At 37.0% G+C, this 25,213-nt stretch overlaps 1 protein-coding gene and 1 pseudogene across 1 annotated transcript; one reads left to right on the top strand and one right to left on the bottom strand.

Moving 5' to 3' along the window:
- Positions 1 to 4,411: 4,411 nt before the first annotated feature.
- Positions 4,412 to 4,840, bottom strand: LOC107526912 (ubiquitin-ribosomal protein eS31 fusion protein pseudogene; annotated as a pseudogene).
- Positions 4,841 to 17,979: 13,139 nt separating this feature from the next.
- On the top strand, positions 17,980 to 18,711 carry FAM133A (family with sequence similarity 133 member A). Its single transcript, XM_016199488.2, has one exon. It carries the CDS (start codon positions 17,980 to 17,982, stop codon positions 18,709 to 18,711), a length of 732 nt encoding a protein of 243 aa, XP_016054974.1.
- Positions 18,712 to 25,213: the final 6,502 nt, after the last annotated feature.

Below are 25,213 nucleotides of genomic sequence, written 5' to 3'. Positions count from 1 at the left end.
ACACTGTCATTTGGCTTTCACCCTTAATATTTAATTGAAATTGCATTAGCAAAGGATACTAATGATTTCTTTTTAGCTAAATATAATGGGCATTTTCAGATCTTATCTTACTTGACCTATCTGCTCCATTTAATATTGTTGTCCATGACATATTTTATTCTTTTTCTTTTTGAAGATAAAGATACTTGCTTATCATAGAAAATGTAAACATTACAAGAAAACATACTAAAAATGCCTCCCAATATGCAGAGATAACCAGTGTTTACATTTGGTGAACTCTCTCAGGAATATTTTGGATATAGTATTCCATTGTGTACATATGCTGCAATTCATATGACCCTTTGGTTATTGATGCACATTTAGTTTTTACCACAATTTTAATATTTAAAAATTGCTCAAATGAAATTTATGAACATGTGCCTTTGAGAATTATTGTTCTCATCTTGAAACTTTACTTTTCCCCTTGTGTTCATGTGACTATTACTTTTTTCCTGATACAAGTCTAGTTCTTAGCTCTCTGACTAATTTTCTGGAGTGTTCTTTGTAGGCTTTACATTCTCTGCTAATGTCTTGCATGTTGTTAAATTGGGCCCAGTACTCAAACTCTTTTTCATTTAAAATCCTCCCCAAGGTAAATAAATTTCTCTCATGTCTTTAACCATCACTCCATGACTTCTAGTCTTATATTGCAAACTCAGATCACCTTCCAGATTGCCAATGCCCATATAACCAATTTCCTACATGCAGATTCATTCAGATGTTTCACAAGCACCTCAAATTTTAAGAATCTAATGCTAAATCTAGACATTTTCTCAAAACCTATGCTATCTCCTAGGTTACCTAGTCTTTGGCATTGCCTTTTACCTAGTCTCTCAAGACAGAAACTTATGCTAGATTCCTTTCTCCTCTCAGCCTTTGTAATCAATTGGTCATTAAGCTCAGTTGAATCCTTTGATTATATTTCATGTACTTCCTCCTTTTTACATTCACGATGTCACTGTTTTTAGTTCAGACTCATTTCTTGTCTGCCTGCATACTTAAGTGATGTCATTGTCCTCAATCTTACCTGCCCCCAGCTCATCTCTTAGACACTCAAATATGACCATATCACTCTCCTGCTTAAAATAGTCAATATTTTCCCTTTAGTTTCACTATAATTCCCAGGGAATAAATTCCAACCCCTTTAGAATCACATCCAAAGACTTTGTGAACTGGTTTCTGCCTATCTTTCTAGCTAATGTCAGGACTAAGTCTCGAAGAACTGATATTAGAATGGATTATGCTATTCTAAATGTCCAGAATCAGTAAGATGAATATGAACTAAAATTCTTAAGGTATTTTGATGATTAAATCAAGGGAACAATGACATTTGACAGATCTTTAGGGTAGGATTAAGAATGAAAAAGACAGAAAGACCTGAGTACCTGCCTTGATTTGATACAAGACTTCCTGGGGATGAATGTGGAAATGCATTTAGAACAACTTCAACCTGGGCTGCACACCTGTACAACAGCTAGCACAACATGGTCAAGGTTGAGCCCCACAGTCAGCCAGCCTGAGGGGAGATATCACCTATGACAGTCAAGATCCAATTACAACAGAAGACCCCAAATAACCCACTAAAGGGACATTTCTAGAGCATGTAGCTCAAGAGATCAAGGAGACTACATCACTGGGTCCCACAGGGCACTTACTACATAAGGCCACTCCACAAAGACTGAGAGTCATAGCAGTTCAATCTATTACATAGAAACAAACACAAAGAGACAGTTAAAATGAGAAGACAAAGAAACAACGCCCAGATCTGGGAAGATGGAAGGAGGAGCACCTTTACTCCCAGCCAGGGACTTGATTTACCATTAAAATACTGGGTAACCAGCATGTAAAAACCAGAGAAATATACCTGAGTGGACATATTTTGAGCAGGGAGCACTGAAGAAACATCATAGAGTCTGGTAACAGAGGGGGGCATAGAAAAAAGGAGTCCCCCCTGAAGCCTATGCTGGGCTCTGAGGCCCTAGGGCTAGAGGCTGCAAAGCCCCCTCCTCTTGGGAGTGTGGACTGGCATCCAAAAGCTGGGATCTCATACCTGGAGCCCAAGAGAAGGGAAGAAGAGCCCGTGCACAGAGAGCAGAGGGACCCAGGGGAACACTATGCTTGCGAGGAGGAGACTGTGTCTACAAGTGAAACAATGCGCTTAATGGCAGCAGAAGGCACAGGTCTCTTTCTACCCAGTTACTGACCATGGGAAAGGCTGTACAACAGTGTGTGGCTCCCGAATAAAAAAGAGCCAGAGGGCTGCACTGAGCAACCACATACAGGGAGCCTCTGCCTTCCTGTAAGGTATTGTGTAGAACCCCAGAGAGCATTTGATCTGTCTGGTGTGGGGAAGGAAATGAGAGCCCTCCTGCCACCAGAGAGGGTCCAGAGCCACCAGAATGGCAGATCCGGACTCAAGCTGCCAGAGCTGCCATTTTTTTTTTTTTTTTTACCTGCGCTGTGAGGAGATGAGATAGGGTGCAAGGAGTTGCCTCAGCTTTACTGAGATCCGTTGTGCAGGGGAGCTGAGTGGGGCTGACTATGTGACCCCTCCTGCTTGATACCAAGGCACAGGGGCAATGAGACCTCACAGGGTGAGTTCTCTGTCTCTGTGTTGCTTTGTGCAATTATGAGTTTTTGATTGCTGAATGAGTGTCCACCTTCCTGGCTTGCACTGGGGAGACAGACCAGTGAAAGCTGGGATTTGTGGCTGCATAGTGAAGAATTTGAAATAAACACTGCGTGCACCCAGCCAACCAGATCTGGGAAAGGAGAGATGGAGCAAGTCTTCCTCTCCGGCAGACTAAGCACCACTCTGAAGAGGAAAGGAGCTGGTTCAGCTCACTAAATCCCCAGATATCCCCCACAAGGCACAGTCCTGAGGGGGAAGGGAAAACAGCTCAGAGGATGACAATATATGAATAAGTCTCTCAAGGACAATTGTTTGGGAACTGGAGGAAAACCTTAAAAACTTTACTGGGGGTTGGGCATGCAAAGTGCTCTACAGATTTTTTTTTTTTTTTAAATCAAACTCACTGAGCCCAGGCTGCTGAAATGGCCCATTCAGAAAAGGCAACAGACTGATGTCAATCTGAACCTGCAGCAGGCCAGTGCATGGGGAACTAGAATCAGAGGACAGGGTAGGGACTGAGGAGCGAGCTTTGAAGCAGAGACTACCTTCCCCAGAGTGAGTGCCTGACACAGAAACCTCTAATTAAAGGGAGAAATATCCTGAGCTGCACTAGCCAGCCTGAACCCTAAAGACTCTTCAGAAGACACTGGAGTAAGACCAAGGAACCACAAGGGGGAGGCAAAATAGTTGACAAGTCGAGATGGCCTACAGAGAGTCTCAGATCAGCCAACTACCAAAGAATACCAGCACCAAACCTAGACAGCTCCTGACATTGGCTGATACACAAGGACCTCCCAAGAGAACCAAAATCAGCATACAAAACAGTGAGCCTCAGACAACATAAGCTGCGCAGATGAAGCTCACCCGATTAACTTTTTTTTTAAAAAAAAAAAGAGAAAAAAAAAATTCTTTTTAATTTTAAATTTTTAAAAAAATTTTTAATTGACTTTTAAAAAATTTTTGTTTAGCTTTATTTGTTTTGTTTTGCTTTTTGCTTTGTTTTGCTTTGTCTTTTTTCTATTGTCAAGATTTTATTGATATTTTCTGTTTAATTGCTGGGACATTATCATTATAACCTATAAGTTTACTAATTTTCTCTATTGTTTCCCCCATATCTCTTATTGGACTCCCTCCCTTCCCTTGCTTTATCTCTCTCTCTCTCCTTGTTCCATTGGCAAAACTTTTTTTTCTTTATTTCTTCTTTCTTTCTTTTCTTTTTCTCCCTTCTGTCTTCCTGTATTTTTCATTTGTTTTTGTTTTTCTCTTTATTGTATTTTTTTTATTTTTCAACTATTTTCCTATTCCTATGCTCTACCCTTAATTTTTTGTGTGCCTTTCTTTCAGAATCTTCTATAACCCTTTTATGTCACAGTAGCTTCTCTATTTTTTACTTTTTATTTTATTATTTATTATTATTTGTTAGTTCATGTCTTTTATTTATTTTATTTATTTATTTATTTATTTATTTTTTAAAATATATCTTTACTGATTTCAGAGAGAGAAAGGGAGAGAGAGAGAGAGAAAGAAACATCAATGATGAGAGAGTCATTGATTGGCTGCCTCCTGCATGCCCCCAACTGGGGACCGAGCTCACAACCCAGGCATGTGCCCTGACCAGGAATTGAACCCTGATTGCCTGGATCCTAGGTCGATGCTCAACCATTGAGCCATGCCCTCAGGGCCATGACTTTTATTAACCCATATACAATTACCTGTCTTCTAGTTTGTTGAAGTAATAGGTCAGACAACATTTGCCACAATAATGTCTGTCAAAGGGGCTGGCCATAAAAACTCCAGCACCACATTCATCTGAAGGGCACTCCTGACGAAGGTGGCTGATTTTGCCAATCTCATCCACTTTGTAGTATTTCAGGACAGCCAGCTTAACTTTATTTCTCTTATGCTTATTCTTCTTGGGAGTGGTGTAAGACTTCTTCTTCCTTTTCTTAGCACCACCACAAAGTCTCAACACAATATGAAGAGTGGAGTCCTTTTGAATGTTGTAGTCAGACAAAGTACATCCATCTTCCAGTTACTTGCCAGCAAAGATCAGTCTTTGCTGATCAGGAGTAATTCCTTCCTTATTCTGGATCTTGTCCTTTACATTTTCTATTGTTAAACCTCGAGAGTGATAGCCTTTCATGTAAAAATTTTCATGAAAATCGGCATCTTGGCAGTGACTCCACCTGAGGTGCAGGAAAAGGAAGAGATGGCTTAGACCTGAGAACACAGGAGAAGGAAATCGGTAGGCCACTGCCCAAGGAGCAGCCAAGGAGCACACACCTAATTATTATGTTTTAATTTTCAATATTATTAACAGTAATATCCTTTTCTGTCTCTCTCATTTTATTTTTCTTTCACATTTGTATTCTCCCTTCACTCCTCCAATTCTTTTACTTGGGATGTTTTCATAATGATTGTTAAGATATTCCGTAAGATATAGCTTGTTTCCTGGCAGTTTGGTTGTGTATTGTCTTTCCCTGCCAGCACCTGTACCATACCTCACACAACATGGTTGAGGCTGAGCCACAGAGTTAGCCAACCTGAGAGGAGAGTCCTCCCAAGAACGGGTCAATAACAATCTAGACCCAATCAAAACAGGAGAGCCTGAAGAATCCACAAAAGGGATACCCACAAGAAGGACACGCCTAGAGTAAGTAGCTCAGAAATATAAGGAAAACACATCTCTGGGCTCCACTGGACATACACTACAAAATCTCACCCCCAAAGACTGAGAAACAGCAAATATATCAAATATACAGGTACAAACACTTAGAGCCACTAAAATGGGGAGACAGAGAAACAGCCCCCAAACTAAAGAAAAGGAAAAATCACCAGAAAAAGACCTGGATTAGGTGGAGTTAAGCAATTTATCAGAAATAGAGTTCAGAGTAATGGTTATAAAGCTGCTCAGGAAATTAATGAGAACAACAAGACACTTAATGGAAAGGTAGAGGAAACATAAATAAGAATAACACAGAAATGAAGAATACTATATCTGATATAAAGAAAATGCTGGAAGGAAATAAAACCAGGCTCAATGAAGAAGAGGATACAATGCGTGACTTAGAAGATAGGGTAGAAAAAAAATCTCAATCAGAATAGCAGAAAGAAAAAACACATACAAAGAATGAGGACAGTCTAAGGGAGCTTTGGGACAACATGCAGTGAAACAACATTCGCATCAGAGGGGTGGTAGAAAGGGAGGAAAGAGAACAAGGGATAGAGAATTTGGTGGAGGAAATAATGATAGAAAACTTCCCTAGGCTGGCAAGGGAGAAAGCCACACAAGTTCAGGAAGCACAGGGGGTTCCAAACAAGAGGGATCCAAAAAGAACCACTCCAAGACACATCATAATTAAAATGGCAAATGTTCAGGACAAAGAGAGAATATTAAGGTCTGCAAGAAAGAGACAAGCAGTGACCTACAAGGGAACCCCCATAAGGCTGACAGCTGATTTCTCAACAGAAACTCTTCAGTCCAGAAGGGACTGGCAAAAAGTTCTCAAAGTAATGAAAAGCAAGAACATGCGGCCAAGACTGCTTTATCCAGCAATATTATCATTTAAAATTGAAAGTAAAATACCTTCCCAAACAAAAGAAGGCTAAAGGAGTTCAGTTCCATGAAACCAGCATTGCAAGAAATGCTAAAATAACTGCTCTAAGAAAAAGAAGAAATAGTGAGAGAAAGGTACATCAGCAAAAAGGGGGGAAATGGCATTAAATAAGTATATATCAATAGTAACCTTAAATGTAAATGAAAAAAATGGTCAGATCAAAAGACATAAGATAGTTGAATGGATAAGAAAGCAGGACCCAAATATATGCTGTCTACAAGAGACCCACCTGAGAGCAAAAGATTCACAAACGCTAAAAGTGAAGTGATGGAAAAAAATACTCCATACAAATGGAAACAAAAGAAAAGCTGGAGTAACAATACTTATTTCTGACAAAAAAGACTTCAAAATAAGACACATAACAAGAGACAAAGATGGTTACTACATAATAATAAAGAGATCAATCCAGGAGGAGGAAATAACACTTATAAATATATATGCACCCAAAATAGGAGCACCTAAATATATAAAAAAGGCTTTTCATGGACTTTAAGGGGGAGATTTACAGCAACACAATCATAGTTGTGGATGTTAATACCCCACTGTCATCATTGTACAGATCAAGACAAAAAATCAACAGGGAAACACAAACCTTAAATGACACACTAGATCTAATGGATTTAATTGATATTTACAGAACATTTCATCCCAAAGAAGGGGAATACACATTCTTTTCAAGTGCACATGGAACATTCTAGAAAACAGACCACATGTGAGGGCACAAGGCAAGTCTCTACAAATTCAAGAAGATTGAAATCATATCCAAAATCTTCTCAGATCACAAAGCCCTGAAACTAGAAATCAACCACTATAAAAAAACTCAAAAATATTCAAACACATCGAGGCTAAATAACAGGTTATTAAACAATGAATGGTTTATCAGGAAGATCAAGAAGAAAACAAACACTTCCTGGAAATAAACAAAAATGAACTGACAACAGCTCAAAAATCTATGGGACACAGCAAAAGCATTCCTAAGAGGAAAGTTCATAGCATTACAGGCCTACCTCAAGAAACAAGAAAAAGCTGTACTAAACCATCTAACACAACAACTAAAAGAACTAGAATGAGAACAATAAGAAAAGCCTGGAGGAAGTAGAAGGAAAGAAATAATAAAGATCAGAGCAGAAATTGATGACATGGCGACTAAAAAGACAATACAAAAAACCAATGAAACCAACAGCAGGTTCTTTGAAAAGATAAATAAGATTGATGCACCTTTAGCCAGACTCACCCAGAAACAAAGAGAAAGGACCCAAATAAGTAAAATCAGAAATGAAAGAGGCAATAAAACAACTGACCCAACAGATATACAAAGGATAGTAAGAAAATACTATGAGCAACTATATGTCAATAAACTGGACAACATGGGTGAAATGGACAAACTCCTAGAAACATACAATCTTCCAAAGCTGAATCAAGAAGAGGCAGAAAACCTGAATAGGCCGATAACAACTAATGAAAATGAAGCAGTAATCAAAAAACTCCCAGCAAACAAAAGTCCTGGACCTGATGGATTTAAAGGCAAGTTTTACCAAACATTCAAAGAAGAATTAACACCTATTCTATTCAAACTGTTCCAGAAAATTCAAGAGGAGGGAAAACTCCCAAACTCTTTTTATGAGGCCAGTATCATCCTAATCCCAAAACCAGATAAAGACACTATAAAGAAAGAAAATTGCAGGTCAGTATCCCTGATAAACCTAGATGCTAAAATTCTCAACAAAATACTAGCAAACCGGATTCAGCAATACATTAAAAAGATCATACATCATGACCAAGTGGGATTTATTCTGGGGATGCAAGGGTGGTATAATATCTTCAAATCAATAAATGTGATACATCACATAAACAAAACGAAGGACCAAAATCATATGATCATATCAATAGATGCAGAAAACGCATTTGACAAAATCTGGCACCCACTTCTGATAAAAAACTCTCAGCACAGTGGGAATAGAGGGATCATATCTCAACATAATAAAGGCCATATACAACAAACCTACAGCCAACATCATAGTCAATGGTCAAAAACTAAAACCATTTCCCTTAAAAACAGGAACAAGACAGGGGTGTCCACTTTCACCACTCTTATTCAACATAGTAGTGGAAGTCCTTCCCACAGCCATCAGACAGGAAGAAAACATAAAAGGTATCCAAACTGGAAAGGAGGAAGTAAAACTGTCATTATTTGCAGATGACATGATATTGTACATAGAAAACCCTAAAGACTCCATCAAAGTACTACTAGATTTGATAAACGAATTCAACAGGATAGCTGGATACAAAATCAACATCCAGAAATCGGTGGCATTTTTATACACCAATATTGAACTTTCAGAAAGAGAAACTAATAAAATAATACCACTTACCATTGCAACTAAGAAAATATGATACCTAGGACTAAACTTAACCAAGGATGTAAAAGACCTGTACTAGGAAAAATATAGGACCCTGAAATAAGAGAGAGGAAGATATAAACAAGTGGAAGAATATACCATGTTCATGGATTGGAAGAGTTAATATTATTGAAATGTCCATATTACCCAAAGCAATGTATAGAGTCAGTGCAATTCCTATTAAAATACCAACAGCATATTTCACAGGGGCAGACCAATATTCCACAGATTTGTATGGAACCAAAAAAGACTCTGAATAGCTGCAGACATCATGAGAAAGAAGAACACAGTAGGAGGGATCACTTTACCAGATATCAGACTATACTACAAAACCATTTTAATAGAAAAGAGCCTGGTATTAGTACAATAACAGGCATATAGATCAACAGGACAGAGCAGAGACCCCAGAAATAAACCCACGTCATTATGGTGAATTAATATTTGACAAAGGAAGCAAGAACACACAAAGGAATAAAGACAGTCCCTTCAATAAATGGTGCTGGGAAAATTGGACAGCTATAAGCAAAAAAATGAAACTAGACCACCAATTTACACCATACACAAAAATAAACTCAAAATGGATAGAAGATTTAAATATAAGTCACAAAACCATAAAGATCCTGGAAGAAAACATAGACAGTAAAGTCACAGACACCTCATGTAGTGGAATTTTCATTGATACATCCCCTAGGGCAAGAGAAACAAAATCAAAAATCAAAAATAGGACTCCATCAAACTAAAATGCTTCTGCACAGGAAAAGAAATCAGCCTCAAAGTACAAAGGTACCCCACGGTATGAGAGAATATATTTGCCAAGGATGCATCTGAAAAGGGGCTAATTTCCAAAGTGTACAAAGAACTCATACAACTCACCAAAAGGAAGACAAACAACCCAATTACAAAATGGGCAAAGGGCCTGAATAAACACCTTTCCAAAGAGGACATACAGATGGCCAAGAGATATATGAGAAAATGCTCAACGTTGCTAATCATCAGAGATGCAAATTAAACCCACAATGGAGTGTCACTTCACATCTGTAAGAATGGCTACCATCAGCAAATCAACAAATGACATGTGCTCACAAGGATGTGGAGAAAGAAAAACCCTGGTACACTGCTGGTGGGAATGTAGACTGGTGCAGTCACTATGGAAAACAGTATGGACATCCCTCAAAAAAATTAAAAATGGAGCTGCCTTTTGACCCAGTGATCCCACTTCTAGGAATATATCTTAAGAATCCTAAAACACTAATCAGAAAGAACATATGCACCCTTATGTTCATAGCAGTGCAATTTTCAACAGCTAAGATCTGGAAATAGCCCAAATGCCCATCAGTAGATGAGTGGATAAAAAAGCTGTGGGGCATTTACACCATGGAATACTATGCAGCTGTAAAGAAAAAGGATCTTGTACCCTTTGGGACAGTACGGATGGACCTGGAGAGTATTATGCTAAGTGAAATAAGCCAGGCAGAGAAAGACAAACATCACATGATCTCACTTATATGTGGAATCTAAAGAACTTAATAAACCGATGAACAGAAATGATTCAATGACAGGGACGCATGGATAAGACTGTAGAATCTCAGAGGGAACAAGGGTGTGTGTGTGAGGGGGGATAGATTAACCAAATAATTTATATGGTTATCTGCATAACCCAAGGACACAAACAATGGTCTGATGAGAGACTGGGGAGGAGGGTGGGTGGGGTGGAAGTTTTCAATGGAGAGAAAAAAGCAGATCTGTAATATTTTGAACAACAGAAAAGAAACAAAAAAAAGTAAAAACAAACACACAAACAACAACAACAAAAAACCCCAAATGAAAGAAAAGAAGGAACGTCTAGAAAAAGAACTAAAGAAGTAGAAGCAAGCAATTTATCAGACATAGAATTCAAAGTAATGATTATAAGGATGCTGAAGAAACTGAGTTAGAACTACAAAGAACTTAATGGAAACTAAAGAAACTTAATGGGAACTATATCAGCATAAAAAAGACATAGAAAGATCCAGGCATAAATGTGAATATCATACCTGACATGGAGAATACACTGAAAGGAATGAAAAGTAAGCTGGATGAGACAGAGGACTGAGTCAATGATTTGGAGAAAAGATAGAAAAAAACACCCAATCAGAGCAACAAAAAGTAAAAAAAAAATTAAAAAATGAGGATAGTTTAAGGGAACTTTGAGACAACTTGAAACCCAAAACTATCCGCATCATAGGTGTGCCATAAGGAGACGAAAGTGAGCAAGGAATAGAAGACCTGTTTGAAGAAATAATGACATAAAATTTTCATAATCTGGTGAAGAAAAAAGGTACACAAGTTCAGAAAAGACAAAGAATCCCAATCAAGACAAACCCAAAGAGACCCACACCAAAACAAATCATAATTAAAATGGCAGGGGTTAAAGAGAAAGAGAAAATGTTAAAAGCAGCAAGAGAGAAACAGTTAGATAACTACAAGGGAGCTCCCATAAGGCCGTCAGCTGATTTTTCCAACAGAAACACTTCAGGCCAGAAGGGACTGGTATGAAGTATTCAAAGTAATGAAAGGCAAGGACCTGAACCCAAGACTACTCTATCCAGTAAGGCTATCATTTAAAACTGAAGGCAAAATAAAGAGCTTCCCAGACCTCCAAAAAAGGCTAAAGGAGTTCAGTACCACCACACCAGCACTGCAAGAAAGGGACTGCTTTAAGAAGAAGAAATATATAAGGAGGAACACATGTATAAAGAAAAAATGGCAATAAATTAGTACCTATCAATAATAACCTTAAGTGTAGATGGATTAAATGCTCCAATCAAAAGATATAGGGTAGCTGAATGGAAAAGAAAACATGACCCATATATATGCTCTCTACAGCATACCCACCTCAGAACAAAAGACTCCCAAAGGCTGAAAGTGAAGGTATGAAAAAAAAAAATTCCATGCAAATTTATGTATCAACAAAAAAGCTGGGGTAGTAATATTCATATCTGATGCAATAAATTTAAAATAAAGGCCATAAAAGAGATAAAGTAATCCACTGCCTAATACTTAAGGGGTTTATCCAACAAGAGCACATAAGCCTGTAAAACATACATGTACCCATATAGGAGCACCTAAATATATAAAAAAAATACATGGTGGACTTCGAGGGAGAGATGGGCAGCAATACAGTCATAGTAGAGGACTTTTACACCCTACTGTCATCAATGGATATATTTTCCTGACAAAAATCAGCAAGGAAACAGCAGCTTTATATGACTCACAGAATCAGATGGATTTAATTTATATTTACATAATAATTCATCCCAAAGCCTCAGAACATTCATTATTCTCAAGTGCACATACAATACTCTCAAAGATAGACCACATGTTAGGACACAAAATAAGCCTTAACAAGTTCATGAAGACTGAAATCATATCAAGCATCTTCTCAGGTCACAAAGACATGACACTACAAATCAACTACAATAAGAAAAAAACTCTCACCCAGCCAGGCATGGCTAAGCAGTTGAGCACCAACTTAGGATCCAGAAGATCACGGTGTTATTCCTGGACATGGCACATGCCCAGGTTCCCTGCTCAATCTCTAGTCGAGGGTGTGCAGGACACAGCCGATCAATGACTCTCTCATTGATGTTTCTCTCTCTCTCTCCCTCTGCCTTCCTCTCTCTGAAATCAATAAAGATATATTTAAAAAAAAACACACACCAAAAAACTCTCAAACATATGGAGGCTAAATAGCATGTTATTAAACAATAAAAAATGGAAAAGACAGAGAAGTATAAAAATGAGAAATACCACCAACAATCCCACTATACAAAATAAACTCATGGTAAAGTTAAAAAAAAATAACTGAGTTACCAAAGAAATCAAGAAACAAATAAAGAATTACTTGGAAATAAGTAAAAATGAGCGCAAAGCAAATAGAAATCCATGGGACACAGCAAAGGCAGTCTTGAGAAGGAAGTTTATAGCATTACAGGCCTACCTCAGGAAGAAAAAAAAAAAAATTCTCAAATAATCAATCTAACCCTACACCTAAAAGAACTAGATAAAAAAAACAAAAAAAGCCCAGAGTAAGCAGAAAGCAGGAAATAATAAAGATCAAAGCAGAAATAAATGACATAGAGTAAAAAAAAAAAAAAAAAATACAAAAGATCAATGAAACCTAGAGCTGGTTTTTTGGGAAAAAAAACCCCACAAGATTGATGACCCTTTAGCTAGACTTACCAAGAAACAAAGAAAGAGGACCTAAATAAATAAAAATTAAAGATGAGAAATTAACAACTGACTCCACAGAAATACAAAGGATTCTAAGAAAATACTATGAACAACTATATGCCAACAAATTGGACAACCTGGGTGAAATGAACAAATTCCTAGAAGCATACAATCTTCCAAAACAGAATCAAGGACATATGAAAACTTGAATACACCAATAACAACTAATATAATTGAAGCAGTAATAGAAAAAACTTCAAGCAAACAAAAGTCCTGGACCAGAGAGCTTCACCCCCCAATTTTATCGAACATTCAATTAATAACTAACACTTATCCTCCTCAAACTATTCCAAAAATTTCAAGAGGAAGAAAGAATTCCAAATTCATTTTATGAGGCCAGCATTATCCTAATTCCAAAGTCAGATGACACTACGAAGAAATAAAATTATAGGCCAATATCGCTGATGAACATAGATGCTATAATCCTCAACAAAATATTAGCAAGCTGGATCCAGCAATACATTAAAAAGATCATATAACATGACCAGTTGCGATTTATTCTAGGGATGCAAGGCTGGTACAATATTCGCAAATCAATAAATGTGATACATCACATAAACAAAATGAAAGATAATAACCACATGATCATATAAGGTGGGAAGATGGGGGACATCTGTAAAATGACAAAAATAAAACAAATCACATGACCATATCAATAGATACACAAAATTTCATTTCACAAAATCCAACACCCATTTTTGATAAAAACTCTCAGCAAAGTGGGAATAGAGGGATCATACCTCAACATAATAAAGGCCATATATGACAAACCTTCAGCCAACATCATACTCAATGGGCAAAAACTAAAACCATTTCCCCTAATAACAAGAACAAGACAGAGGTGTCCGGTTCACCACTCTAATTCAACATTGTACTGGAAGACCCAGCCACAGCCATGAGACAGGAAGAAAACAAAAAAGGCGTCCCAATTGGAAAGGAGGAAGTAAAACTCATTATTTGCAGATGACATGATGTTGTATATAAAAAACCCTGAAGACTCCACCAAAAAAAACTACTAGATTTAATAAATGTATTTGTCAAAGTAACAGGATACAGAATTAACACCCAGAAATCAATGACATTTTTACACACCAATAACAAACTCTCAGAAAGAGAAACTAAGAAAACAATCCCATTTACTATTGCAACAACAAAAAATGTACTTAAGTATAAACTTAACCAAGGAGGTAAAAGACCTGTACTTGGGAAACTATAGAATGTTGAAGAAAGAAATAAAGGAAGATACAAACAAGTGGAAGCATATATCTTGCTCATGGATTGGAAGAATTAACATCATTAAACTCTGCATTCTACGCAAAGCAATCTATTGATCCAACACAATTCCTACTAAAACACCAATGGCATATTTCACAGATCCAGAACAAATATCCCCAAAATTTATATGGAACCAAATAAGACCCCGAATAGCTGCAGCCATCTTGAGAAAGAAGAACAAAGTTGGGGGGATCACAATATTAGATATCAAACTCTACTACAAAGCCACTGTAATCAAAAGAGCCTGGTATTGGCACAAGAACAGGCATACAGACCAATGGAACAGAATAGAGAACCCAGAAACTGTCCCAAGCCATAACACTCAATTAATATTTGACAAAGGAAGAAAGAGCATACAATGGAGTAAAGACAGCCTCTTCAATAAATGGCTTTGGGAAAATTGGACAGGTACATGCAAAAAAATGAACTAGACCAACTGACACCAAATGCAAGAATAAACTCAAAATGAATAAGAGACTTAAATCTAAGACACAAATTGATAAAAAATACTGGACAAAAACACAGGCAGTTAAATCTCAGACATCTCACAGCAATATTTTTGCCAGTATGCTTCCAAGGGCAAGGGAAACAGGAAAAAATAAACAAATGGGACTACATCAAACTAAAAAGCTTCTGCACAGCAAAAGAATCCACAAAAGGAAAAGGGAACCCACAGTATGATAGAACATATTCCCCAATGATTCATCTGATAAGGGTTTCATCTCCAAAATATATAAATAACTTATTCAACTCAACACCAGGAAGACAAACACTCCAATTTAAAAATGGGCAAAGGACCTGAAGAGACACTTCTCCAAAGAGGACATACAGATGGCCAAGAGACATAAAAAACCCTCAAGGTAGCTAATCATCAAGATGCAAATTAAAACTGCCATGAGGTGTCACCTCACACCTGTCAGAATGGCTATCATCAATAATCAATGAACAACAAGTGGTGGCGAGGACTTGGGGAAAAAGAACCCTAATGCACTGTTGGTGGGAATGCAAACTAGTGCAGCCACTGTGGGAAATAGTATGGAGTTTCCTCAAAAAACTAAAAATGGAACTGTCTTTTGACCCAGGATTCCCATTTCTAGGAATATATCCTAAGAATTCTGAAACACTAATCAGAAAGAATGTATGCACCCCTATGCTCACAGCAGCATTATTTACCATAGCTAAGATCTGGAAACAGCCTAAGTGCCAGTCAGTAGATGAGTGAATAAAAAAGTAAGGTATACCATGGAATCATACAGGGCTATAAAAAAGAAGGACTGCTTACCCCTTTCAACAGCATGGAGGCACCTGGAAATTATTATGCTAAGTGAAATAAGCCAGTCAGGGAAAGAATAATAACATATGATCTCACTAATATGTGCAACCTTATGAACAAAATACTGTGATGAACAAAATCGAACCAGAGGCCTGGATATATGAAGCAGACCGACAGCTGTAGTTGAAGGGGTTAGCTAAAGAACATGTACGCATAGGCCATGGACCCAGACAATAGTGTGGTGAGGGCCAAGAGAGGGGGTGGGTTGAGGTGGTGTAAGGGGGGGAAATGGGGGACATCTGCAATAATGTCAACAATAAAAAATTTAAATAAAAATAAACAAATATTTTTTTTAAAAGACAAAAAGACTTAAGAAAAGGTGGGAAGATCTGAAGGGAAAGGAGAATACGCGCAAGAACCCAGCAAATGAAATGCAGGAAACTATCACCAAGAGCCACTGTAATATCTGCGGCATTGAATTTGGCTGACTTAAAGGGTCAGAGTAAAACTCGAGACTGACAGAAAAGTCTATGATGTGGCTGACCATCTTTCCCTTCTATTTAAAATACTTTATTGGCTTCTTAACTACAGGACAAAATCTCAGATTTTATAATGACCTAAGAGGGGCTTCGTGATGAGGCTATTTCCTATCTATGCAACTTCACCTCCTGTCACTGCTGTTTGCACATTAGACTCCGTCAACACTAAATACATGGCTTTTAGATCCCTGTAACTTTTCACATAGTCTTTTTCCTGCCTGGAATGTCCTTCATTTTTCATTTCCTGGATAAACCATTTATCCTTCAAAATCCTATACAGGCATCCCCGACTTTAGGAGGCTTCTCTGAATGCCTCTCTCCCCCAGAGTTACCATCCACCTATCCATTTATTTGGTTGGTATTGAGCAAATAGTTATTGAGTACTTAGAGTAATCCAGATACCATGTTAGGTACTGGGAACACCATGGTAAATAAAACAGATCAAACATGGCCTTTATCCTTCTTGGCCTTATATTTAGTGGTGGGCAGACACACGCAACACACATCCAAATAATCAGAGCAATAAAATGATCATCGATTTACTAAGTGCTATGGATAAAATAAACAAAGAACTGGGATACAGAATAACGAGGATGAGTGGTAAATACAGAGGCAACTGACTTTAGTATAAGGTTGAGCCATATGAAATTGCTGGTATGCACTTGTTTTTGTTTTATATAGTTGACAGTTTATATAGTTCAACTTAACATTTGCCTTTCTGATGAACTGACATTTAAACTGAGACATGAAGGAAGATGTGGAACTGGCCATGGTGGCTAAGCTTGGATCTTAGCATATTCCAGAGAGCAAGAGAAGAGTGGAGAAGGTAGAACTGGGAAAAGGGGTGTGACTCCAGGTGAAAGAGAGAGAAACAGGACAGATCATATAAGACCGTTATAGGAGTTTGGATTTGATTCTTATTAAAATGTAAAGCCACTGACTGTAGCATGGGACTGGAATGGAAAAGAGTAAGGGGAGAAATAGGGCAATCAATTAAAAGGTTGCTATAAGGAGGTAATATAGCATTGTGTTAGGTTGAAGGGTTGGAGGTCTGGCTGCCTTGCTTTAAATTCTGGTTCTGCCATTTATTAGATGTTACTTGACATAAGTTAGTAAATTTCTCTAAGCTTGAGTTTCTCCATCTGCGAATTAGGGACAATAATAGAATGAACCTCATAGTATTAGCCTAGAGATTGAATGAGATAGTCCATTGCAAAACACTAAGCCATCTTTGGGAGAAAAAAAACCACTTAGTAGATACTAAAGATTAATAGTCCAAGTGAGAGATGATAGTGCCTTGACTAACTTGATGACAATATATTTGGAGAGAAATAAATTGACATGAAACCAATTGTGGAGGTTTAAACAGCAAGATTTAGGAATGGATTGGATGTGAGAGTTGAGGGAGAAAGATTTTTTCAGGTGTTTCTGAATTTCTAGATTTGTGTCAAGGAATGGAGTGGATTGTGCTGCACTTCTTTAAGTTGGAAAGGTCTTCCTGGTGCAGAATTTTTGCAATAAAAATTTGTCTCTCACATTATACCATATAAGACAGAATCAAAGAAAGAAAAAAAAGGAATGTATTATACAATACAAAAGGAAATACTTATTAAAAATTTTAGATAACAAAACCTTACATGAATTACATAAAACACTTTATTTGTATCACAATGTCTAAAATATGCAAAAATCTTAACGATGTATATTTGTTGTTCCTAAGATTTTGAAAATTTCTACTGTACTATGTGATAACAGTGGACAGTTAAGCTTCTGTGGTTATTTTGTCTTATATTAAAGGTGTTTTATAATCATTCTATCTGCTTCTCTCCCAGAATAGAGCCTCCTTGGTGTACCAGCAGATGAAGAGCTTAATGAAGGTGTCTAACCTCGTGCCCCTTAGCAAGTGAGTCTGCCCTGGGAAGCATTAAGCACCATGGGAAAGCGAGATAATCGCATAGCCTACATGAACCCCATCGCAATGGCCCGATGGAGAGGCCCGTCTCAGCCTGTAGGCCCAACAATACAAGATTATCTGAATCGACCAAGGCCCACGTGGGAAGAAGTAAAGAAAAAAATAGAAAGCAAAAAGAAAGGCTCCAAGGCGTTAGCAGAATTCGAAGAAAAAATGAATGAGAATTGGAAGAAAGAGCTCGAGCAAAGCAGGGAGAAAGCATTAAGCGGGAACGAGGGCTCATCCAGAAAAAGAGAACGAAAGAAAAAGAAAAAGAAGAAATCTTGCCAGTCTTCGCCTTCTTCCTCGAGCTCCGATTCTTCGAGCAGTTCTTCGGATTCTGAGGCCGAGCCCAAGAAGCGAGGCAAAAAGAGAAAGAAGAAGAAGAAACACTCGCGCAGATCGTCAGAAAGCTCTACACAGGCCTCGGAATCGGAGAGCAGGGAGCCTGGAAAGAAGAAAAAGAAGCCAAAGGATGAAACAGAGAGAGAAAAGGGTGCTCGGAGCGGCAGCAGGAAAAGGAAGAAAACCGACCCCGAGGACGAGCCCTTGGCCTCGGAGCCTCCCTCGGAATCGGAGTGTGAAGCGGGGGCGCGAGCGAAAAAGAAGAGACGGCACGAAGAGCGAGAACAAACGACGGAGAAAGCGAAGAAGAAGAAGAAGAAGAAACGCCACAAGAAGCACGGCAAGAAGAAGAAAAAGAAGTCGGCTTGAGGCACAAGCGGGGCAGGGCAAGGGCCCGGCAGCGACGCCAGGCGCCCCTCTCTAGCGAAGCAAGCTCGCGAAGGCAAGGCAACTGCGAGTGCTCGGGCCCCGCGCCCCCCTGCATGGCCCCCCGAGTTCCCCTGCGCTCCCCCACTTCGCCCCGGGCTTTGCCTTTCCAGTCAAATGCCACCGCGTCAAAAAGTGCCGTCATTGTTGCCCGTGGCTTAAACATAGGGTTCTGTTTGTGCGTTTTTCCTTCCAGTGTTTAATCACGCTGCCAGCTGAAGACCTTTTGTCGTACTAGTGGTTAAAATGGTTGGAATTCAAGTAAAATGTTGTAAGTAATAATGAGGAGAAGAAAAAGATACCTAATTTTTTAAAGTGTCGAATTTGGATTCATGTTTGAACATAATGCAAAACATCCAGACAACCATAGTTGACGTTTTTGAAGCGTGGACTTAACATTGATGTCTCAAAACCCTTCCTTTTGAAAGATAAGTTTCGTTTCGTTTCCTTTTCTCCTTAATAACCTTTTGTTTACATGGGCAAAGGGCTTGTGGGGGGAAAGAGTGTGTTATCACTTTGGCTAGCTGAGTAGTGTGCCTTTGATCCTTACACATTCTATTTTTGCCAGTGCAGCAGCCATTCTTTTCTTACTTAATGAAATTCTGGTATGTTGTTGTATGCTGCTTCAAGTGAACGAAAAAGACAGCAACTTAACAGTATAAGTAAGCCCCCAATTCTATGAAATTTACCTCTAATTCAACAGTACTGAGTAGTATTTAGCATTAGAATGTTACATGATTTGCATTAACTTTGATACCCTTTGGAGGGGAATAATTTTAAATAGACCCTGGTATTTTTTGATTAATAAAGATTCTGAAATATTTTGCATGTTTTATACTATTAATTTTTGATTATCCACAAATATTCTATATAACCAGTAATTCTTTTTTATATGATTTATGTTTAAGAGACAAGTTTCAAGTTTGTAATTTCTTAATCTTACTATATTAATTTCATTACTGTGTTTAATTTCACACTTGCCAAAATATTTAGCATGTAAAAAGAAGGTTTTTAAAAAATATTTAATGCCTTCATATTGAAGCTGGTTTACTGTAAGCAAGATGAGTGCCAGACCTCTAGTATGCTGTATGTCTTATTACATAAAACTACTGCCACAATTTTAGTAAATATGCTGTTTTAAAGCTTGTTGTCTTAAGCATTAATATTAAATTAAAATAGGAGTTAATTTGGGAGATAATGACATCATTGATCTTCCTATATCATATTTTACTAAGATTTCATGCCTCATTTCTGTTGCTGATTCATGTTAACCACTAATGCTGAAATGAGTTGAAAATTATTTTTACTTTACATTTGTATATATCAGAGTAATATGATTTATAAATTGATGTTTCAAAAGACACCTGTTACAGGAGATGGGCTAATTGTAACGTCATGTACAAAATATTTTGGCATGATGAAAGAGTCAATAGCTATTTTTTTAAAGTTGCTGATTTTGTGTCAAGTCCCTTGAATCACAAGCAAATTTATTATAAATATAGAAAACATCTAGTATGTAAGTAACATATTTGCTCCTCAAATTTTTGGAGTGGAAATAACAAAACCTCTCAGTAAGGTTCTTGGAAGATTATAAATGTAATGCCATGTTAGCGCACCTTGAAGCCTCATAACATTATCTGTTTCCTAAAATATATATCTATATCTATATAATGATAAATTTATTATATTTAAGGGATATTTTGTATCCATAGAGAGTTTTTCAAAAATTGTTGCTCATTAAAATATGAAAAAGCTTATATTATTTGTAGAATGTGGCAAAAACATTAACAGCTTATCAAATGTGCTCCTATCACTTCCCAGCCCCTTGCAGTTAGGCAATGCCATTTGACTACTTCTAGCAGAGGGTTTGCAGAGAGATTGTAATCAGAAGTGATGCATCATTTCGATAGTGGAGCCATAAAAAGTCCTGCATGGATCCTCCAGCTCTCTCTTTACCTGCCACAGTGACTTGAAAGCAATGTGCTCCAAGCAGTGTAGCTACAAGATGGATGCAACCTGGATCCCTAAGTCGCTGTTTGTAAGGGGCCTGCCCTGAAGAGCTGATGGACTTGCAGTGAATGTTTTCAGAGTAAAAAATAAACTGCTATGTGTTAAGCCACTGAGATTTTGGGTCTTTTTTAATCACCTAACCTAATCTGACTAATAACATGGAGCTCTAGAATGTTTATTTCATTATTTGCATAAAATAACTCACTTCTATCATATCTTCCTGTAGTCTGCAGATTGACTCAGAGGTGATCATTTATGCATAGTAGGAGGAAACGTTATTTCATTTGCATTGTTTTTTTTTTTCCCTGTAATGATTGAAGAAGATCATTGTCTAGCATAATATTTCATGCTTATCAGCAATGCTGACCGACTAGGAAGTAAAGCTTCATTATTTCTCTGATTATACCCAAAACAATCTTTCAGTAAAGGTTTTGGGAAGGAAATTTCCAAAGCACTGAAGAAGAGGAATGATATTTTTCAGATGTAAGTAAAGGTTATAGGTAGAAAAAAGTGATATGGAAATATGTAGAGAACAATAGGCTAAATAGATTTAGGTGAACATTTAGTATATAGCCTCCATATTGAAATCCAAATAATTTTCCTTATGTGAAAAACCCTAAAATTATTATTAGTAATTTGCTTTATGTGACTCATACAGCAGCTAATAGCTTTAGCCATAACATTCAACTAACTTTGTGGAAAGGGAAGCAGTGGGAAAGTCAATAAGAAAGTAGGACAAAAATCAATACAATCTAGATTAGGAATGTAATTGCAAGCACAAAAAATAGAATTTGAAACATATCAGGCTGTAAAAGGATTATATTGGAGATGAGAATAAATAAAATTTGAGGTTCTGGTTTTATATCTTGTGATATGATAGTTTCTTTGTTTATTATCAATTTATCTTGTGAAATTTGTAACTCTGACATTGTAACTCTGTAGTTATTTCCTCTTTAGTCATATTTATTTTACAAAGCAATATTTAATCTGATGTAAGTTTATAGTTACTTCATGACTCATGAAAACTGTAGTCAAACGTTCAAACATACCTATGGACTGCAGCGCTGAACTGATTTTCCTAGCCCTTCCTGAGCTGCAAGCAAGATGTGTTCTTTTTTCAAATGGTTCTGTCGCTTTTACTTGACTTTTGCATGACACTTGCTTTAATCTACCTTGAATTGTGTGTTTTGTTATAATTTTTAAGAGCATTGGCTCTTGGCTAAACACCAGGTTGAAATTCTTGGTGTGCCACTTCTTGATGTGTGAACCTAATCAAGTTAGTTTTTACCTCCTTGTGCCTCAGTTTTCTCAGATACAAAATCAGAAGAAATAATATTATCTACCTCTAGGATTACCATGAGAATAAAACAAAATAACATTGAAAACATTAACACAGTTCCTGGCACATAGTAAGTGCTCAGTAAATGGAATGTCTTCTTTCCCTCCTTTCATCATAGTCATTATCATCAACAATATTATACCATAGTCCCCATTACTTCACTTGAACTTCCTTAAAGGCAAGAGGCTGTTTCATCCTTTATCTCTTGCCATAATGGGACAGTGTTTTGCATATGACAGGTGCCTCGTGATCTTCATCAAACCGAGTTAGTTGGCCATGCCCTGGAAGAAAGAGAATCTGAATAAATGCAATATTTCAAATGCTATGTATCAGCCCCTTACCTCACACTTTTAAACAACTTACTGAAATATAATTCACATACCATATGATTCACCTTTTAAGTGTATACAATGTTTTTTAGAATATACACAGATACATGCAAGCAAAACCACAATCAATGTTAGGACACTTTAATCACCTCAAAAAGAAACTCCATAATCTCTCTTCCCTATGGCCTCCAGGCTTCCCAGTCCTAAGCCACAACTGACATACTTTCTGTCCCTATAGTTTTCCCTGATCTGAACATGTCCTGTAAATGGAATTATAAAATATGTGGTCTTTTGTGGCTGGCTTCTTTCACTTAGCATAATATTGTCAAGGTTCATCCATTTTGTAGCACACACCAAGAACTATACCAAGATGATATGAAAGAAAATCTAATGCATCCTTCAAAATTTCTGCAGGAACCAGGAGCAACACCACCTCCATATTTAGATGTGTTGAGCATCATTAACCTGACTTCTACTGCTTTAAATATTGCAAGTTATTTGAGAAATATTTTCTGGACATTAAAATGTTCAAATAAGGTTTCATGAGAGAGAAACTGAACCAAAATTTATAACAGAGGCTGATAACATCAACACAAGGTAAGTATGATTTTGTGCTCAGAAACTTGCCAAGAGTAGAACAGTTTAAAGAAGAGTATAGATATGCTAACATTCACTCCAATAAGCTACTACTACATTGAATGGTATAATCGAGAACTCTACCTGGTGTTTGCAGATGTCTTTTCCTAGAAACTGTTTACTAAAATCAAATTATTATCATTATTAATAATATTATAAATGAACTCACTGCTAGTTAATTGAGCATTTTGTTGCTCATCTGGGGGAACTAAATTTTTTCCCTTGAATTTGAGCTGAAATAAAGTTTATAGAACTATTTTATATACTGTAAAATGGTCTCCTATTCTGCTATCTTACTGAGAACTGAAAATGTCATAGCTCCATGTAAACTTATGAAATAGAAATCAACTTAACAACCTTTAAAATAACCATTTGTATCACTTAAAATGGCTATATTAAGTCATCAAATATTTGCATGAACTTTGTTTTTCAAAAAATCTTGATGAAATTTTAATAATAATACTATCTAAAAATAACCAGTGGAAATATCACTTTGTAAAAACCAGGTTATTCTCTATACAAGTACAAAAACCTGAAAGTTTGAGTCTCTACAATTGGTCTGTACATTGTGCTATGTGACAAGCCTGCCAACTATGAGGTTAATGTTTCCACCTGATAGTTTTAGACTCTGGAATTTTATTGAAGAACTTTAGACAATAATGCTGATGACTCAGGAAGGCATTTATTTTTTTTAGTTGAGTCTGACTACTTAGTAGTTTCATGAAAAACCTGTTTCATGGAAATGATTTTAAAGGATATCCTCAAAAACTTTTAGTTTATACTAAAAATTAAACTTTTTGCACCTGTCCCTTTTCCTTTGACTGCATCGTATCAACACAGAGCACCCAAATACATAGTGTGGCCAAAAGACAACGCACCTCCCCACATTCTGAAGGACTATTGTAGACAATCAAGTCTCACACCAAGCAAAGGGACTTTGTATTATCTCTTTCCTAAACTCATGGCAGTATTGTTGAATACATGCAAAATAAGTGTTTCTGTACTTTGTCTCTGGACTTGGAAATCCCTTTTTATATGAGTATTACCAAGCTTTTTCTATACATGAACAGTTGCAGCAGTCCATTGATAGCCATAAGGTTACATCCCTCCCATCCCAATTCAGAACCCAGGCCAGATTTTAGCTGCCAGTCATTTTCCCCTAAAACAGTTATATAGTTGTCACTAAGTGCAATGAAACAGGGACGTAGCATAAATTACTGGGTTTTGTTTAGTCCATGTTGCAACTTTTGCCATGAACTTTATTTGCAAACTTAGGTGCAAAATTGTAATGCCACATTTAGAGGCAGTACAGTGTGGAAATTAAATGTACAGGCCTTGGAAACAGACTGTCTCAAGCAACCCTACAATTAAACGAGGTAATACATGGAAAATCTAGGTTTTAAACTCTCTAGGTTTCAACCACTCCCACCTATTCCATTTTAAAAGCAACAGATATCACTTTCATCCTAATACCTCACTACACCTGCAAAATCCTTAATACTCCCTTGCATTACATATGTGTATGTATCCATGTCAATCTATCACCAAAGTGCAAATAGTAAAATAAATTCCCTATATTTTTTAAGACTTCATTTTCTCCTCCCTTCTCTTCATGATACATATTGTCTCCTTTTACAGAGATAATTGTAATTCTCTTATTTAGTGTTCCACTAAAAAATTAATTATTTATCATTATATCTTATTTTCAACCCATCCACTCCACATTCTAATCTTTATTCAATTAGTTTACCTAAATTTGTTTTTAAGATGTATCACACTTCCTACCTCAAGCTTCGTAGGATTAATTTATCTAGATCTTCAGATATAATCCACAAGAACATGTTTTCCTTTATTATACCATCTTTACTGAGATAAAGAATTTACCAGTACAATAGAACAGTAGTTAAAACCCCATTAAATCTATCATAGACGAAAAGTAGGGAAAGCAGTGAATAAATTCCAAAACAGAGTGTAGCTCTAAACAATCTCAATAATATTTCAGTACATAAAATGCAAAATAAAAATGGAAAAATAAATATCGACCAAAAAAATTGAAACTTAACAAAAGACATCCTAAGGCTATTAAGCAGTCAATGCTTCTGCCTGATGTACAGAGTAGCCCTTTAGAAAA

Source organism: Miniopterus natalensis, chromosome X (genome assembly GCF_054644295.1).
Source record: "Miniopterus natalensis isolate mMinNat1 chromosome X, mMinNat1.hap1, whole genome shotgun sequence".
Classification (NCBI taxonomy): Eukaryota; Metazoa; Chordata; class Mammalia; order Chiroptera; family Miniopteridae; genus Miniopterus; species Miniopterus natalensis.
The sequence above is the reverse complement of the archived record's forward strand: the minus strand, read 5'-3'. Positions and strand labels throughout refer to the sequence as shown.